The sequence below is a fragment of the Centruroides vittatus genome, unplaced genomic scaffold (genome assembly GCF_030686945.1).
Source record: "Centruroides vittatus isolate TY-2023 unplaced genomic scaffold, ASM3068694v2 contig_19, whole genome shotgun sequence".
Classification (NCBI taxonomy): domain Eukaryota; kingdom Metazoa; phylum Arthropoda; class Arachnida; order Scorpiones; family Buthidae; genus Centruroides; species Centruroides vittatus.
The window spans coordinates 404,647-425,830 of NW_027121169.1; the positions used below are offsets into that span (position 1 = coordinate 404,647).

A 21,184-nucleotide genomic window follows, 5' to 3' on the forward strand; every position below is an offset into this window, starting at 1 on the left:
TACCTCAAAGCCTGTTACTGGTGTGAAACTAACAATGAAAAAACATCTTTACACAAACGTTTTCAAACCCTCAACAGTTCTTCTTCAGGTAAATGCGAATTTTCAATAGAATGTAATTAAATAAGAACACAATTTGAAATTCGAATACATGTTTTTATATGATGTCCCACTGGGCATGTGCATATAATGCCTTAATTAGTAAAGTGCACACTCACTCGTCCACTAAACAAGCTTTCCACAAACTGAGACATACTCATTGCGTAGCCACTGACCATGGGTACTCCAAGCGCACCCATAAATTAATCAACAGATTTCATTGCTCCCAAGATGCACTCTCAGTCCACTTCCATGATGAGGACTGACTGGATGATAAAAAATGGATCCCAGTCACTTACAACCCATATCTCAAATCACTATACAGAGATAGATAAGAAGTGCCACATTCAAACGCATACAGAAGATGTCCAATCGTATTTGACATCCTTCATAACAGAAAGGATGTTCCTAACCGGAACAGACTCCCTGGAGTGTACAGCCTCCCAATTAAAGATCACAGATGCGATAGAGAACTCATTTACATCAGCTCTACAAAATGCTCATTCAGGGTTAGAATGAAAGAGCACATTGCCGACGTACAGCATGCAAGGACCACCACTACATTTGACATTTACACAAGTGATCCAGACATAGAACCAGATTTTAACCAGGTGAGAGTCATCCTCACCACACCACACACACAGAACATCTAAGGTGGTTGGAGGCCATTTATGTCTACAGATCTAGTCTCAATGACAATTGTATCAACCACAAAGAGGAATTAACTCTGTCCGTAGCATGGCAAACTCTAATGGACAAACACCTATAATTCTCATCAGTTGCTACAAGCCCAGTGGGATGTCATATAATAGCACGTATTTGAATTTTGGATTGTGTTCTTATTTAATTACATTCTATCGGAAATTCGTTTTCACCTGAAGAAGAACCATTGAGGATCTGAAAACATTTGTGGAATTTGCTGTTTTTTCGTTGTTATTTTCACACTGGTAAAAGGCTTTAATGTATGTATTAATATGAATATTTTTTTTTACATGTTTAACTAATTTTTATATTTTCAAATATTAATTTTACAAAAATTAATTATCTAAATTACTATTTTTGTTTACATATTGTAGCTAAAAAGAAACAAATGCTTTTAGAATCCCATTTTATAAATTTTTATAATTATATTAAATTACACAGTACTAGACAAAATGTTCAGTTTCCATAAACATGAGATTACCAGATAAACTGGCTAGTTTTAACTTTGGTGGGCTATTATACATCTGTAGTTTGCTTTGCAGTCACTTTTTTGGGTTTCCTTGGCATTTGTGTCACATAACACCAGTTTCAATGTGACTGCTGGCATATTGTGTGTTAAATACAATTTTGTTCTTCACTTTCCATTGTTTATATTTTAAGTATATATTTGCCCATGTCCAGAAAATCAGAAATCAGATCTCTTTGTTATCACTTGCTGGATATTTGTTCCAGTACTGTATTAATTTTTCTGTTAAAGATTTTATATTGAAGATGAACAGTGATGCTTGAGAATGTTAGGAAATATAAATGCACTCCAGTAGAGCATTCTGATTTATTCTTGAATTTAAAAAGGGGGGTGTTCTTATAAAAAGTAAAAGGAAATGCAGCATATTTAACAGATTTATATGGTACACTATCTTTAAATTTCATCTTTTGTTTTCAAATTTTTATAATCTATAATCTTTATAATCTATTTTTTCTTTTTTTTTTTGTTTTAAATTATAAATTTAGGTCTAAACCAGTGTTTCTCAACTTCTAACAAATCATCACCCCCTTCACTTCAAAAAAAATTTTGTTGGGTTTATTAGTTTATTTGATAATTGTTTAATTTTTTACAAGTATATATTTATTTACTCAGAATATGTATTCAATTTTGATATAATTAACAAAATTAAAAAACATAAGTATTAACAAATATAAAAACATAATGCTTTTTGTTGCAATGACAGCATTATTCACTGTGAATCCCCTTTGCAACCTTCAAAATTCCAATGTGAGGGCCGAGGCTAACCTCAAATTCATATTGCATTGAATAGACTAGTGACTAGTATAATGTTATTTGTTTAATTATTGTATGATATAACAAATAAAATATCTAATTTTTCCTAATATAATGTTTTATTATATCGCCCAGAAAATTGTTTTTTGTCTTCAAAATATAAATTGTTACTAATTGCCCTCAACATGGAAAAACATGGGGATTATATCACCCCTGTTGAGAAACACTGGTGTAAATCATCATTCCATGACAACAGCACTACATTTTATTGAATTTTGAGTTTAAACTTCTTATTTATGTAATATATTGGGTTGTTCGGAAAGTTCGTAGCGATTTTTGATAGCCGACAGTTGAGACACCGATTGACGCAAAAATGATTAGAATTGTACAAACCAATGAATATTACGATAAATGACCTTGAGACGCGTCCGTTACAAAAAAACCGTTAAGATTATTCAAATAGCGTTTAATTTGGCTCATTGCAAAAATGGATGCGAACAACGTGCATTATCGACACTTGTTTCTTTTCTTTTTTCGTAAACGCAAAAATGCTGTACAAACAGCAAAAAAGATATGTGATGTTTATGGTGGGAGTGCTGTATCAGAATCAACTGTTCGAAAGTGGTTTGCAAAATTTAAAACGGGTAATTTCAGCCTTGAAGATGCTCCTCGCTCAGGAAGACCTCCTGTTATTGAAGAGGACCAAATCAAAGCATTATTGGATGAAAACCCTCATTACACAACTCGAGAGATTGCAGACATAGTGAAGTCATCAAACAGTACTGTATTTCAACATCTAAAGAAGCTCGGATACGTGAATCGTTATGACATTTGGATACCTCACGACTTAACGGAAAAAAACTTACTGGATCGCATCTCCATTTGTGATTCTCTTGAAAGACGAAATGAAAATGACCCTTTTCTGAAGCGTTTAGTGACAGGTGATGAAAAGTGGATCATTTATAACAACATCAGCCGAAAACGATCGTGGGGTAAGAAAAATGAATCACCATTAAAAACTCCAAAGGCCGGTCTTCATCCAAAGAAGGTCATGCTCACTGTCTGGTGGGATTGGAAAGGAATCCTGTACTATGAGCTGCTTCCACAGAATCAAACAATTGATTCTGATAAGTATTGTTCCCAATTGGATAAGCTGAACATGGCAATTAAAGAAAAACGTCCGGAACTGGCCAATAGAAAAGGCATTGTGTTTCACCAAGATAATGCCAGACCTCACACGTCTTTACGAACACGCCAAAAATTATTGGAACTAGGCTGGGATGTTTTACCCCACCCCCCTTACTCACCCGACCTTGCCCCGTCGGACTACCATTTGTTCCGTTCTCTACAAAATTCCCTTCATGATAAAAACTTTGATACTTTGGAAGCTTGCAAAAACCACGTGGATCAGTTTTTCGCGGAAAAAACTGGAAAGTTCTACGAAGAGGGTATCATGAAGCTGCCCCATAGATGGCAACACGTCATTAAAAACAATGGCGCATACATAATGGAATAAAAGTATATTTTTAGTATTAAAACAATTTCTTTTATTTCTCTTAAAAATCGCTACGAACTTTCCGAACAACCCAATATATTGACATTGCTAAGGCTTTTGACTCCATTGTCCCTAGTACCCTATAGGATAAATTAGCTTTTGAATTTGAAATTGATAATATTTTAATCTGTATCAATAATTCTTTTCTATATTGTTCCTGTCAAATTAAAATTTCAGACTTTTACTTTACATGCTTTTACCCCCTTTGATTGGTATTCATGGGAGCTATATTTAGCAATTTACTGTTTATAGCCTACATTAATAAATTCCTTTCTTGAATCACCTCTTCTTTGTAAATGCTTATGCTGATGACATAAAACTTCTAATTCTTGTTATAACTCATTGCAACATGATATTGATGGTCTTAATGCTTCATTTAAGACCTTAAACTTACAAATTAATACAAGTAAATTCAAAATTATGATTTATAGTCTGGTTAGAGCTTATCTTCACAATACCTTTTATATTGATAGCCACATTCTTTATGTAGATGACACTGTCCAGGATGGTGTCATTTTTGATTCAAGACTTTCTTTCAAATATCATATAGAACTATTAACTAAAAAAATCTCAATCTGTAAGAGCATGGAGAAATTCCAAAGCAATTTCTAGTAAAAGTACACTCCGGGCACTTTTTTTTTTACTAATATACAAACTTTAATAGATTATGCTTTACCTATTTGGGCATCTGCCCCTGCTTCCCCCCTTCCATTTTGAATAAATTTCTCAGCTAGGTCTACCTCCTCTTAAATAAACTTGCAACCCTTCCTTTAACTTGAAGTAGTCTGTGTCCACTCAGGTTCCCTTGATTTTTATAAATGTATTGATTATTTTGATCGAATTTATTCCTACAAATATTTTAATGGTCTTTTCTTTTCTAGATTTCTTTTTATATGTGTTCCTTCTATTAATTCTTGAGATACAACCTGTTTGTACTCCCCATATGCTCATCTCAACGTTACACTTAAAATTTTCTTCTTTAGGTATCAAAAGTACAGTAGACCCTCAATTATCTGGATTGTTCAAACTAAACAAAAATTTTACAAATTTGCTGATTTGCACTTGGCGATTGCAACACTGTTTATGTACGTGATGGAATGCATAACTTTTTTGTCTCAAGAATGTCTCACCCAGCACAGTGGTCCTGAACTTTTTAATTCATTTTGCATCGTAATAACAATATAACTTGACATACATATTTATAAATAATTTATATTCAAATTACATCATTCCTATGGCCAAGGGCGGTGTAAGGCATGGGCGACATGGGCCACCACCTACGGCCTTGCGGTCCGAGGGGCCTCGCGCCTCAAAGGTTTATGCATTGCTTAAAAGCCATGAGCATGACGAAAAAATTTTACTCGTCATAAAACAATAAATAGTTTGCATTTTTATGAATAAAAATTAGACAGTTTCAACTGCTTTTTATTTTATAAAATTCGTCTTCTTGTGCCACCAGAGGGCCTTTTAAACAATAGACAGTGTTAGTGCTAGTCAGTAGTAGTCCAAACTCAAAACGAACGTTTGTTTCTTGAAAATTTGATCACAATTTAAATACAGTACAGTATTATTTTTCGATTATCTGGATTTTTCCTTATTCGGATTACCTTCATCCCCAATTAGTTTAGATAATCAAAGTTCTACTGTATGTTACAACTATTGAAGAATTTTAGTTTCTGGATCTTCATAAGTTTAAATCCATCTGTAAAAAAACTTCTTTATGTTTGATCTATTTTCACTAATTTTTATGCTATTTGCAAAAAAAGTTCTTTTTATATGTTATATGTTTAATTTTACTTTTTGGGATCCTTATATGTTTGTCATTAGCAGGTCAGCCATTATTGTCATTATGACATTGCTGTAAGTCATTGTAAATAAATAAATAAATTCTTAGCCAATTTGCTGCCATATGGTATTCCTTAATTTAGATTTTATGAAATGAAAAATATCAGACTAAAACTTCTTATGTTTATTACAGCCTGAAGAATCCATGTCTTCTTTAAAATCTATGGCCCAACAAGCAGTACTCAATGCAGGTCTTGAGAACAGATTGCCTCCATCACAGTCACTGCCTTCTTCAGATGGAGGTATTTTTAATCATATTCTGCACAATGCCTTTGAAAAAAGTAACTTAACTGCTATTTGAATTTCAAATAACATCTTTTAGTAAGTAAAAATAAAATAAAAATTTTTAAAAAAACCATATACTTTTTTTATTTTAATAGGATTATATGAAAACAATAGTAGTTCTTTAAGCTTGCAAGGAAAAGTTGTTCAACCTCCATCAGTTACCCCCACCACTCTGACAACGGAAGCACACATACCTCCATTACTTGGTGTAGCCCCTCTTGGACCAGTACCCCTGACCAAAGAATGTTTATATCAGTTACGAATGGTAGAAAATTCAGCACGTCACATGCCACATCCTTCAGACTCTGAGAGGTTTAGGTAAATATTATTAAATCTTTTTGATTTATTAACAATAAATAATCATACAAGTTTTCTGAATATAAGCAATTTTTAAATATATCATTTAAACAAATTCTAGTATTATGAAAAGTACAAGGACAGTTTAACTTATTTCAAGAATTTCAGTAATGGCAATGGAACTCTGTGTGTGTTATATAGTCTCAATTTATGTTTCATCCCCTCCATACACTGGCACTTTTTCCATTGTTTTGGTAACAATAGTTTGCTTGCAGAATAAAAGTACAGTCAAGTATGATTATAACAGACATCTGCTTACAACATATTCAAATTTTTTTTTTATATCAAAGACAGTTCAGATAGGGCATACCTATTAGAAGAGATATGATGGATTGCAATAGTCTGCCATCCAATATGATGCAAAAATTCAGTTTTATTCATCCAATTATCCAAAAATTTTAATTGAAAGAATAAAACTGAATTCTTGCATTATATTGAATGGCAAGACTATTGCAATCCATTATTTTTCTTCTATATAGGTATGCCATATCCAAACTTTCTTTATCTAACTTGAAAGCTACTTAATAATAATTTACACTTTATAAGAATGTTGTTTTAATTTATATAAAACAGATTTCTACAGTCTAAAGTTTTAAAAATGAATCAAATAGATCAACATGGTAATGGCATTATATTTAATTCTGGTTTTGTTAGCACTTCTGATTTGTCTTGATCTGCTGAATAGACAGTATTGTAACTAGGGATTGCAATCCAGCAGTGTTTTCAGTCCAGCTGGATTTTTGCTGGACCAAGATCATTCCAGCGCAAATGTATTTTTGGTGCAATAAAGTGTTATCGTGTTATCTATCTATTTATCTATCCAGAAATTTATGGTTTTTTTTAAAGAAATAAAACATTTTTTAAAAAAATACTTAAGAAACTTTTATTATTTAGACTGGTCACTATAAATCAGTAAAACTTCTTACACATTTAGGTAGTAAACTTAACTTTGGTTCAGTTTAACACTTGAAATAGAGATAATTAACTTTAAATGTTTAGTTAGATTATAATTATAATGTAATCTTTAAGTTAAATAATAGCAAAGGTACTAATTAATTTATATTAATATATTATATTATAATAATGTAAGGACAGATAATCAGTGGCTAACTGGCTATCAGTCTTACCAGTTTTCTTATATAGGCTCTACATATCAGTCTGTAGTTATTTATAAGCAATTTAGTTATTAGTGAGTAAGTAATTAGTTATTATTATCACAATCATGAATCACATACATTCATATCATCATATATCTAAGATACTGACAGTCATTAATTTAATTAACTATTTAACTAATTAGGTAGTCTCAGTTTCTCACTAATTTTCACAATAAAATTGCCTTGCCTAGCCCACAAACCACTTATAGAATAAAAACTCTTACTTAATAGAATTAGAGTAGAAGTTATAAAATGTTAGTCTTATCTTGAATAAAGTATTTTAAAGGATTAAATAAAATTAGATCAATCACTTCTGTTATTTTTTTGACTTTTCTGGAAGTAGGATCTCAAGAAACAAATGGTATTGATGGTGTTGTCTCCCAACCTACTTATTAATGAATTGTATATATATCCCGCTGTGGAGAAGGCCCTTTCTGCCTCTATGCTAGTTGGTTTCAGGGTCATCAAATAATCATAAATCAAAGATAAGTTTTCACCTCTGACTTCCTCACTTTCATAAACAGCCATTTCTATTTTTAATAACTTATCATAATCCTTCTCAGTACTAGTTTCTTTCTATTTCATGAAGTTTTCTTTCTCATGTTTTAGTTGGATCTCCAATTCTTGTTTCAATGCGAAATTCAGGGAATCCGGGTTATCTGGATCATTGTTTTCCACCTCCATAATATCCTCTACCATTGCTGCTGGTTCCACTACATATGTATTTACACAATTCAACATATTTTTCATCTCCTGGCGCATTACTTTTTTTTTTCTTTGGCATTGTGAAAGAATAATTGGGCTTTCTAACTTTTTGATTATACTTCTTCGGGTTCTGTATGTAAATCAGCATTCCTGTGACCTCAGTAAGATGCCGATCTCTGATTTTTTTGCGGAGTGCCTCGGAAAGGTCGACACTCAAGATTGTGTCCTGGCTTAGTTTGTCTAATACAAATTTCAGGGTTGTGTCAGTATTTATCAAACTCAACTCTCTTCTACCGAGAGCTTCTACGGCCAGTTCGGTTAAAGACTGGTGATCAACTCATTGGTTAGTGACCACTCGTTAGCGGAGAATTTAGTGTCTGAGCCAATGTCTATTAAGGTTTTATCGATGCAAACTTTTATACTGTAGAAACGTTCCAGCATGCTGAGGAGACTGTTTCACCTAGTGCAGCAGTCAAGAATCAAACTCAATTCTTTGCCCTTTGCTTCTTTTACATATTTTTGCAAAAACATATCATCTTTGGTTAGTGATTTTTTAAAAGTCTTAACAACTTTTTGCACTTTTTCAAGAAGTTCACTGTATCACTTCAGGTTTAGTCGGTGTCTGTGTTGGTTCAATGACTACTACTAAGCCTTCATTGGTCTGTGTGTTCTACTTTGTTTTGTTCTTTTATACATAACATCTACCACAGCTACCTGGATTCCATGCGCAAAGCACAGTTGCTGATAGCAAGGCAAGAGTCTACCAACTTTCATCATAAAGCTTGTGCCATCAGTAGTGATACCAATGGTGTCAGTTTCAAAGTTTAAGCCTAATTTTTTCAACCATTCTGACACTGATTCAATGCAATGTTCGGCAGTGCAGGATCCATGAATTCTGATCAGGCCAAGATTAAAATGAGTCTCTTTATGGAGCACGTTGAGATTTATGTATCTGTGGTTTTTTTGAGATGTCCACTCATCAAAGCTTAACAAAAATCTTTGACCCTTTTCTTTAAAATTTGTGAATTTTTTTATTAAATCTGCTTCAATAGTTTTTGCATAATTGATAATCCTCAACCTTATGGTGTTGGGAGAAGTTGGCAATTGGAATCCATTTTTTGTGAACAAACGTCTTAAATCGGAAGATGTACAAAATGAACTCAGTGTAAAACCATCTTTGCACACCTTCCTTAACCATAGCTTTCTTGTAACCATAGCTTCCATCAAATTTTCTTTTACAAAATAGGCATCAATACTCTTCGTAGTCTTTTTGTTCAGTATAATATCTACTTCCTGATCATCAACATTTTTGATGTAGTTGCCATTGCTGTGGGAACTACTGTGCCTGTATTACAAAGATGTAATTTGCTGTTTGCAGAAGTAACATTGACACAGTGTATTTTTTGTAGATGACCTTTTAAGCCTGTCAGACTGTTACTAATCAGCAAAGTTTTTGAACATAATAAGCATTTTGCACTTCGACTATCATCCACTTTTTTAAAATTGTTCCACAAGTTTTTTATCATCATTCTCACCACATTTCTCTTGCTGACTTGGTTTTATAAGAGACATTATTCAGTACAAATTCAAATTGTACAGTTATATTATTATTATGTAACTGTGAACTGACTGAACTGATGTGATATCTGAAAAAGTAAATTAAAAACTTTTGATTTATAAATATACATACCTAATAAATTTTATTGCCAAGCAGCTGAAGCAGCACTAAACTAACCAAGTTTGATCCAAATCATTAGAGCCATTTTTGTGGTAAATAATTCAATTTTTATTTAATTTGTATCATATAGCAGCACCCTCTATTCTGTCTATAATACCATTACCAAACCAGGACTGCTTAATTCTAATTTATGGTCGGTTGTGACATCACTGGATCATGTGACAGAATGAAAATGGCGGATTGTGGTTGCTAGGTGCGTATTCTGTTGTCATGTGTAGGCCTCAGGGTAAAGAGAGAAGTGGGCCATGATGTTGTTTTTTGAGTCAACAAAAGCTGCAGTCACAGTGTTGGTGGTTTTCAATCCGTCAGTGGCAACAATGGTGTTTATATTTTGATAGGTTTCCCATTCTTTAAAGGTGTAGTACTAGCCAACCACAAGTGATAGCAAGTGTGTCGGCAACAGTATCTGCCAGACTGCCTGTTAAACACGCAATAGGCTTAGCAGAGAGAGCAACACGATTCTCAATCATCGCGCAGTCGCTGGGGAAAAAAGTATTATAACTTTCTTATTTTTCGTCTCCGGTAAAATGTTGATTGAGCTGAAATAAAAGATTTTTTTATTAGGTAGTGATGGTCATCTCCCAGAGGGATAGGTTAGCTTTCTTGGACTAGCTGTGAAAGCGGCGCGTAGTTTCTCAGCTGAAGCAGCAAGTGAAGCGAGTTGCAAGGCTTCAGCTCCCCATAGGCTTAAATTGCGATCATTTCGTCTTGTGATTTATTGACATCACGATCGACCGTAAATTAGAATTATGCACCAGGACTAGGAGAGGAGTTACTTATTTTATTTAGTGCAAAGACACATTATTTAGCGAGAGTGGAAAATCAACTGGTAATTAGATCAGCAGAGGTTAAAGGGCAGGTGGTGCGGTGTAGAGAGGGAGTGTAGCACATGCCGCACTGAACGGCAATGTTGCTCTTGCTGCCAAGTGATAGCGCACGTAGCAAAGCAGTTACACCAACAACATAGTCTTTTGCGCCATTATTTAGAAAGTTAATTGAGTATTTGAGGGTTTGCAGCACTGGATCCAGCAGGCCGAAGAATGTGCTGGATCCAGCTGGATTGCTGGATGTGGGATCCAGCAATTGCAATCCCTAATTGTGATGGTAAAGCTATTTTTGCCTATTTTCATTTGAGAATTTTGCATTTCATACAAATTACTGTATATATATAAAATCAACTCTATGCATTTTATTTTATTTTATTTTATTATTATTATTTTTTTTACTGTATTTCAAATATTTAGTTTAAAGAAATAGCAATTTCATCTTTTAAAAAAATGCTGATTATTCAAGATATTGAAAATCATGTAAATCATATAATGGTGTTGCAAAAGTATATTTATCTAAGCTGCAGCGTAAGGAATCATGAGAAAAAAAGCGTTCTTGAAAGTTATGGATCAGCTGATATGAATTTCAAAAAGTTTCGTTTTTAAAGCATGAAATCGTCAAAAGCCAAAACCCCAGGTGTTTCAAAAGGATCAAGTCACTCATTATATATAATGCAAATTGTAAAGCTTGGATGACCAAAAAAATCTATGAAGTCAGCTTTAAAATGAAATTGAGAACTGCAACAGAAAAATCCTCTTGATTATAGATTATTGCTCTGCACATACTAAGATGAAATTGTCAAACATTAAAATTAGCTTTCTGCCACCAAATTGTATTAATTATACAAATTGTACCTACTGGATCATGGAATGGTAGAGAATTTCAGCTTTCTATTGTTGCCACTCCACCTGTTACAGCAAATGGTTGCAGAAATAAAGAAATCACATGCTGGTATGACCAAAGTAAGTTTGTTAGATGGCATTATTATACTTCATGTGCTTAGATCAGTGAAAAAGTGATCCAACATTAAAGAAACAAAATGCTGCAATCTCTGAATCAGTTACATCTAACACTAATCATGAGAAATTATAGGAATCAGTCAGAAATCATTATAATTTGTAGACCACACTGGAAGAGTTTTTAACTGCTAATAATAATATCTTGTAAGTTCAACTTAATGTGGACTGAAAAATGACAAGTTTTACAGCATAGTGATGATGCTAGTCTAAATAGCACAATTTTCATAAACGTGTTATATGTGCAGATTCATATGCATATTAACTTCATGTCAATAGTGACTGGTTCTATTTTGTAGTTAAATTTTAATTTTAAAAAATATTGGCTGTTCAATGGCTACTTTTGAAATAGTGACATTTATGTGGTGGCATTTTGCAGCAGCCCCTTGGAAAAAGGGTTATGTTCTTTGTTAAAACATGGAATTTATGCTATTATCAAGTGCCAGTGAAGAATGATATTTTATTTGATTCTAGGGTTAAATTTTAAAAGTAAACATTAGATTTTTATATATATTGAACAATGAGTTTTAAGGACTGTCAAGTTATTGAGAGTTGAGTTTCCATGATTCTATTGTATTGTCAATATTAATGACTTTCTAACAGTTATTATTTCTTCAAAAAATAACTGAAGATGACAATAATGTAGTAGAATTTCACCACTATCAGAGGCATTTGCTGTGTTAGAACATCTTGAAAGATATTTCATAAGCATTCAGAAAGCATAAGTTCTCTGTGAACAGTCTGTGTTATTTAAAAAAAAAAAACCCAATAATAATGAGTTTTTAAGGAATTTGAATTTTTATCTATTTTTCTCTTTGTGCACACCACTAATTATATTTAGTATGTTCAAGACCTTGCTTATAACATACTTTCAGTTATAACATACCTAATAGGAAACACTAATATAACTACAGTGGGTAATTGGTTAATGAACAGTTCGGATAATGAACACTTTCACAAAAGATTTTTATGATCAGACAATGAACACTTCACTGAACGAACAAAAACAAGCAACGAAAAATGACGAATACTGATTGATTTTCCCTTGTCTTCAGGTAACAATTCGAAGTTTTTTGGAGTGCGGGAGACATCAACATAAACGCTTAACCCGATACCGATCAGATAGTGTTTCCCCGAACTTTGGAACTCTCCATTGTAATTCCAGCTTTTTGTTTACTTTTCTAACAAATAATTTTTTTTATAGTCTTTGCGAGACTATTGGGCACTCATTACGTTTTGCGTCAGTTTTTATATTCTAAAGGTAAGAGTTTAACTGTCTTGTCAGATATTCATTAACATTTTAACACCAAAATTTCAAATTACATTCAGGCCACACATTTACATAATGCTTTCATGCACTAGTTGATTTCAATTCTCTGAATTTTTGTGAGTGCTTTTCTGAACTTTTTATTTCAAAAGAAATTGAAATATTATGAAAAATAAAATAATAAAAAAAGAAATTGATAATATTATGGAGCCTAAGAAGAGTGGAGTGTCAAGAACTGTGCACCATAGAAATCAAGCAAGAGATAACAAAAATCGCATCTGAGAAACAAAGATGTTCCATCCATGAAAAAATGGAGAGATTGCTTTTAATTTGGATAAAAGAAAGGAAAGTGAAAAAAGATGTAATTAGTATGACTTTCATTCCAGAGAAAGCTAGAGAAATTTTTGAAGAACTGAAGAAACAAACTCCACATTCATCATGAGGAGATAGAATGCAAAGCTACCACTGGATGGTTGGCAAAGTTTAGAAGGAGAACTGGCATTAAAAATGTGGTAATTCATGGTGAGTCTGCTAGTGCAGATAAAGAAGAAGCTGGAAAGTTCTGTCTCAAATTTGAAGAATTCATTAAAAAGAAGGATATTGTCTACAACAAATTTTCAATTGTGACGAAACTGGTTTGTTTTGAAAGTCCATGCCGAACCGTACATACATTACGAAAGAAGAGAAAAATATTCCTGGGCATAAACCCATGAAAAACTGTTACTTTTGGGAGCTAATGCTAGCAGTGATATGAAGCTTATCCTGCTTCTTGTCTATCACTCTGAGAGCCCTAGAGCATTCAAAAAAATTCCATAATTAAAGAAAAATTGCCAGAGATATGGAGATTGAATAAAAAGGCATTGGTCACACAGGCTCTTTTCAAAGAACTGCTGTTTGAAGTTTGTGCTCCAAGCATCAAGGATTACCTTCAGACCAATGAATTGCCATTAAGAGCACTATTGCTATTGGACAATGCACCAGGACACCCAAAAGACCTTGAAGATAATTTGCTGGAAGACTTTCCCTGGCTGACAGTTCCGTTTCTACCTCCGAATACCACTTTGTTGATTCAACCAATGAATCAAGAGGTTATTGCAGGTTTCAAGAAATTGTACATTCAAGCACTGTTATGTCAGTGTTTCAAAGCATGCCAGTTCTTCTCAACGATGACATTAAAAACATTTTGGAAAGAAAAATTTGATATTCTTGAAGCTATTAGGCTCATTCAGAATGCATGGTCAGAAGTCACTTAACAACAGTTGAATTCTGCTTGGTGAAAGCTGTGTCCCTTCTGCATTCAGGGGGAGAGAGATGATGACCCTGAAATTATGGATGAAATTGTGACAACTGCTAGAGATCTGCTAGAGAGAGGTGAATAAAGATGACATTGAAGAGCTCATAATAGAATCTGAAACTGATCTGACAAAAGAACTCCAAGAACCCTTAAATGAAGAACACCAAAAAACTCAGCAAGATGTGTTTTCTTCTGAAAAAGAGAAAGATGAAAAAGGATCAATGCCAACATCTGCTATTAAAGATCTTTTGAAGAAGTGGGGGATGCCAGAACAACAGTCTTAGAATGGCCTCCAAACCAAGTTGAGGTTAATAGGCTTGGGATCTCTATGGCAACAATGCTATTAATTACTTCCAAAAAATCCTGAAGTAGAGAGAAAAGCAATCGATATTGAACAGATTCTTTAACCCCTACAAACAGAAAAAAACATGACTAATAAAAATGCAAGACTGTGTATATATGTGTTTTTATTATTACATATAAATAAACATAGTAAGAAAGTATATATTTTTTATTTTTTGGAGTCTCCAGAATGAATTAATCAAATTCTCATAAAAACCTATGGTGAATCGATAATCATTTAACAATAATTTGGACAATGAACAAAGTCTTGGAACGGATTATGTTCATTAACTGTGATCACCCATTTTATTCTTAACTGAATTTTGACTGATGTCAGAGCCCCTTCAGTTCAGAAAGTTCTTTATGCTATAGCTCTTGTTTCTCATGGCTTCCTTTAAAGGGCCAAACAGGTGATAATTGAACAGTGACAGATCCAAACTGTAGGCTGGGTGATCTAGAATTTCCCAAGTCTGTTGATTGTCTCTACTATGTGTAGGAACCTGCCCCAACACTAGTCAAAATACTTCTGTTTTACAGACATTATTGTTACCAAAACAATGGGAGAAGTGTCTGAGTATGGAAGGAGGGTACCTAGAAAAAAGACAATTCCATTTCCATTGCTGAAATTCCAGAGATAAGTTTCGGCAGTACATATTTTATATAAATGTAAGTTAATTCTTTCATTTCCATAAAATATTGTTATGCCTTTTGTCTTTAAGTAAAATGAGCTTAAAATTTATAGGGACATTTAGTTTCTAGATATAGAATAAATGTTCTATTTAAATTAATGGTTTTTACACTATTTGAAGAATTTGTGGAAAAACACCATTATTCTAATAGAAAAATTTTCACTTTTTCCATTAGAATTAGAATGATAGTGTTTTTTGGTAATCCAAAACAAAGCAATAATTTTTAACAGAAAAAATGTTTTCAACCATCTTAAATGTCCTATCAACAAATTGTAGAATTTAAACAATTAAAAATATAAAATGAAAATGGAAAATGAAATGAAATATTTAAGATGATTTGTTAATTGAAAATTACTGCTGGATTATAAAAGCTTTTTAAATTATTTGACAAATAAAATTTATAATTGTCAAATAATTGAACATTACAACATTGAAACATTAAAAAAACTTTTCTCATTTTTTATCCAGTGGAGTTGATTTTTTGTTAATTTCAGAACAGACAATTATGTATAATGAGCGATTTCTTATTGTGACATTGTCAAAATGCTCTCAATTTTAGTAATGTCTTGCCCCTATACATTATACTTTTCCAGTTAACATCTATCACTCCATTCACGAGAAAACTTTTGAATTGAAATGATGTGACTTCCAGTTCAAACCTTAAGTTCATATACAGTTAATCAAGGTCTCCTGCCACAAACCTTTCTATATCTGATCTTGACTTTCATCTATGTAACTCTGTTCTTGAGATTAAGGAAGGACAGACATTAGATGGATGCCAGTCTGAATTTATAGCTATACAATTTTTGAATTTTGATAAAGTAATTAAAAACTTTTTTACTTAAATTATTCATGCATTTATTTTATTCATTTACATGGATAGTCGAGAATCTGTTAAATTTCTATTAAATAAAATATTTCATTAAGAAAGCAAATCATTTTTTTTATAACAAATGCTATTTATACAAGAATTTAAAAAAGATTATATAATAATAATAATCACATCATACGGACACAACACAACATGTAAAAAGCATTGACACCATTAAGCAATCATGGGTGCGAAAGGCACTCCATGGCGGGTATCCTTATGACCTGGCCCAGGATTGACAAACTGCGTCAAACAGCTGGTTGCCTCTTTGGGGAGACGGAAGGATTCATGATTGCCATACAGGATCAGGTCATAAATACTAAAAACTACAGAAAACACATACTCAAAGATACATCATTCACAAATGATACATGCAGGAAATGTCACATCATGCCAGAAACTATACAACACATCACCTCTGGTTGCAAGCTCTTGGCACAGACAGATTATTTACACAGACATAATCAAGTAGCAAATATAATACACCAAGAGCTTGCAAACAAACACAAATTAGTAGACATCCACGAACCATACCACAAATACATTCCACAGACAGTATTGGAAAACAACACGCACAAAATGTACTACGACAGAGCCATAATCACAGATAAAACAATTTACCACAACAGATCAGACATCACACTCATTGACAAACACAATAAAATCACATACATTATAGACATATCTGTTCTAACTCATAATGTACAAAACACATGCACTGAAAAAATCAGCAGGTACACAGAACTCGCTCAGGAAATGAGGCATCTGTGGAGGATGAATAGGTTGCTTATTGTACTGTACCTGTCATTCTCTCCTCTACAGGTGTCATACCACACAGGCTACACAAAAGCCTGGGACATTAAAATTGAATAGAAAGATATACATCCCACTACAGAAGGACACTATATGGTATACATGCCATATTGTTAGGAAATTTCTAAATACTGACACTGATACACTTATTCAATTTTAGCTTTGTTTTGGTTTTTATGCCTTAACTCTAGTCTGGCATAGTACACGGCCACTGGTGTCAACCGAATATAACCTACTAAACCCAACATAATAATAATAATAAAAATATAAAATTGATATTATTTACAAAGAATTATTTTAAATTACAAAAAAGTGCAGAGTATTGAAAAGTAAAATATTCTATGGTTGGATTTCCGAAAGTGGTCAGAAGTAGTGTCTTAGTTTCTATATAGAAATTCCAACAATTTAGTACTTCCTGTAATAAAATGTATTTTTGTTGGTTTTCAAAACTGTAAAATCAGCTCATATATTTTGTTGCCAATTTTTTTTTTCAAATTAAAAATATCTGAAATATAAAAAACATTAAATATTTTAATCAATAAATAATTAATTCAATGTTTGTATATTCAGGCCTTACCTTCCTCGGAATCTTTGTCCTGTGCCCCCTTACTATCCCCAGGGCTTACCACATTGTGATGCTGTGGAGTTCTTCCAGCGGCTCTCTACGGAGACATTGTTTTTTATTTTTTATTACATGGAGGTAATTATTATGTCAATAAAAATATTTTAACATCATTTATATTTTATCATTATCATTAGAAAATATATTTTATGTTTTAAGTCAATTAAATCTATATCTTAAAATTTAAGCTTTTTATAAACTGAAAATATATTAAATAAAAATATTAAATTTACAAAAGAGATATTTAAAGAAATTGTTTTTGTTGGATACCTTAAATATTTAACTATACCTAACTTTTATGTTTCAGATGTTTATAACTTAAGATGCTTCTTCAGTTGTTTGTTAACCATTTGTTTTATTTATGAACATCCTAATGTTTTGATTTTTTTTAAAGTCTATATTAGTGATATTTTCATTTCGCATGATTTAACTTTAGCCAGATTAATTTTTGGTTCAGTTCTGATTGTTTGAGTATGAAATGTAGTTCTAGTAGTACAGGTAACCCCCATATAACACAGGAGTTATGTTCCAAAAAATTGCCGTGTTATGCGAATCCGTGTTATACGAAACAAAGAACTAGTACGAAAAGGGAGGTTAGGTTCCAAAAATTAAAAAACATGCTATTATATTTTCATAATTAAGATAAATATCTTTATTAAAATTTTCTTAAGTGATACATATTAATATAAATTAAACAATGTTTTCTTCGTCATCACTAAGCACTATTAACTGAGGGCGTTTTCTTTTTGACAAGTTATCCTTATCCTCTGAGCATTTTTCTGCATTATCTTCAGATCCATGCTTTACCTTTTGCAAAAAGTATGTAATTTTAGATTGCTTGCTTTTAGTTAAAAGATCTTTATAAATTTCCTTATATGGTGCTAAGCACTTACGAAGAATAAAGCAAGTATGGAATAAGGAAAAAACATCTGGCAACATCAAAAGCAGAAGCGTTGAGATCTGGCAACATTTAAACAAGTTTCGAGAAGGACCACGTGTATCGACAGAAGGCAGAAAAAGAAAATTTACATACTTAAGTACTAGTAGTTCACGAAAATAATAATTTTTGTGAACTATTAGTACTTAAGTAAGTAAAAATTTATTACATTTCATGTTGTACGAGGGTTTTACCCAATTCTCAAACCGTGTCGGAGCGAATCCGTGCTATAAAAGTATCATGTTATATGGGGATGGTCCCAATTCTCGAACTGTGTTAGAGTGAATCCGTGCTATAGAAGTGCTGTGTTATATGGGGGTTACCTGTAATTATTTTTTTTAAAAAATTAGAGAATTTAAAATTGTAAGCTCTTCTTGAACTGGTTAACCCTGATATTGAGCTGTAAACCTATTTCATAAAATGATTTTAAGAATTTCTGCTGATTTTTCTGTAATTATTTAATTATATTTTAATGAAATTCTTTCTTTATAATATTATTTCATTATTACTTTTGTTATAAGCGATAATTTACTGAAAGATAAGTGTTGAACTTAATTAAATTAACAAATAAAGTTCATTGTTCTTATCTCTAGCAAATTTCTTAATTATTTTCAGTAGTTTGTCTTCTAATACTGTTTCTCTATAATGATTTCTAAGGCATTGTAACTGTAAATAAATTGTCAATTCAATTGTCACAATCACTCTTTTCTACTTATACTTCTTATCCATACTGCCTAAGAGAATAGATGATTCTGTTATATGTTTAGTTTTCAGTCATGTCTTTTGACGTTACAGTCAATTTAGGTGCTGATTTTTCTAGTTGAACAACTTTTTGGAAAAATTTTTGCATTAACATTTAAATAGTGCACACATTTTCATTTTTTTCTTTATTACTTAGTTTATATAACTTAATTGATTAATTTGTGTAACTTAGAGAAACTACATAAAAGTAAAGAATATCATGAACATATATTAAAGAGTAAACACAAAGTTTGAAATTAGAAGTTAATTATTATATCATTGTAAAAATTTATTATTAATTAGAATTTGAGGTAAAAATTTCTGTTGATAAGATTAAACAATAAATTGTTTACCTGTAATGTTGCATTACTTTCTTACATGTTTTTAATGATTGTAAATGTCAGCTTTAATCTAGTGTTCTAAAATTTTGTTAATAGATGATAATTTTTGAATAAGAACTACTATTTTAGCTAATAAATTTTATTGATAGTGTATTCAAACATCCATTTAAATTTAGATTTCACAATTAAATTGAAATTTGAGTTAAGGAGTTTAATATAAAAATTGAGTTAAGTATTAATCTTTGCACACTTTGGTGCCACTTTTGCAGCATTGTTAATATTCAGTAAAAGTTTACTGTTGCGTGCTATAGCAAGACATTACATGTATCATAATTCCATGGGCATTACTGTAAATTGTGAGTGCACTGTGCTAAGGCAACATGCATTTCTACAACAATATTGTGTTTAAGATTGTGAGTACAAATTGTTATATAAGTTTTTCTTCATTAATAATAAAATGGGTGAAAGAAAAACTTGTTGCAAAAATTTTCAGAATAATGAATGTGAAGATGAGTTTGATTTTGAACTATAAAGAGGCAATGTGATTGATAGTATAGTATAGGTAAAATGAAAGTAATTGTAATAATGAATCTTAGTGATAATAATAGTGCAAAAAAGAAAACTGAAGAATTAAAAATTATCCAGAGTGATACTAGTGATAATGGAAATACTGTAGAAGATGAATAAGATGATGATGATGAATGGTTCAATGTTCCAGAAAATGAAGATATTCTATGAAGAATATTCATCAGTGACTTATATGCAAAAATTCTTAGAGTGCAATTTTAGATTTAGTATCAAATCTAAGAAATAATTAAGATTGCTGAGTCTGAGCTTCAGTGGTTGGATTCAAAAAATTTCTTGTAGTTGGAAGTCATTCAAATTAAAAATTTTTGGGGTTTCAGAGTTTAATTATATAATTAAATATAAATGAAATATTTCTTGTAAGTAAATTAATATGGTGACTTTAGCTTTGAGATGAATACTGGTTAATTTATTTAAATACATCTGTGGTTTCTAAGTAATATAAATTTAAGCCAAGTAATTCTTAAGATTGTTTTGAATTACTTGATTATCAAAATATTAAATTTAACAACCATAAATATTTTTATTTAAAAATATTTTTTTCCATTCATTTAATTGTAACAAAAACAATTTTGAATGCATGAGAAGTATTGAGTTACATTATGTAGATTACAAGTTTGATAATGAACTATAATTAATGATGTTATTACACATTATATATATATATATATATATAATGTGTAATAACATCATTAATTATAGTTCATTATCAACTTGTAAAATAAATAATATATATATATATATTTATTATTTTATTTATTTATTTAGTTTGTCTAAAATTTGTTAACTGAAAAACTTTTATAGGGTACAAAAGCACAATATCTATCAGCGAAAGCATTGAAAAAACAATCATGGAGGTTCCATACGAAATATATGATGTGGTTCCAAAGGCATGAAGAACCAAAAACAATCACAGATGAATATGAACAGGTATACATTTTCTTCTTATAAAATTACTTTTCATTTATTATAAAATTTGTGTTACATTACATATGATAGATTGTGATTCACTAGCCCCTTTTTTCCTACTTTTTTAAAAATCTTTTTAATTAATTGTGTTTAATTACATTAAAATTAATAAAAACAAAAAAAATTAAAGAAATGTGTTAATTTTGAAGA

The 21,184-nt window shown here is 31.5% G+C and overlaps 1 protein-coding gene across 4 annotated transcripts in view; it reads left to right on the forward strand.

Annotated features, from left to right (window-relative positions):
* Positions 1-21,184, forward strand: part of Not3 (CCR4-associated factor Not3) — a 160,226-nt gene that overhangs the window by 135,237 nt on the left and 3,805 nt on the right. For 3 of the 4 annotated variants that reach the window (XM_067264488.1, XM_067264491.1, XM_067264489.1), the window contains 4 exons: positions 5,611-5,758; positions 5,858-6,080; positions 17,410-17,539; positions 20,870-20,995. In XM_067264488.1, the coding sequence (XP_067120589.1) occupies positions 5,611-5,758; positions 5,858-6,080; positions 17,410-17,539; positions 20,870-20,995 (627 nt within the window). The remainder of the gene's footprint in view (positions 1-5,610; positions 5,759-5,857; positions 6,081-17,409; positions 17,540-20,869; positions 20,996-21,184) is intronic. The other variant, XM_067264490.1, reaches the window with a different exon arrangement.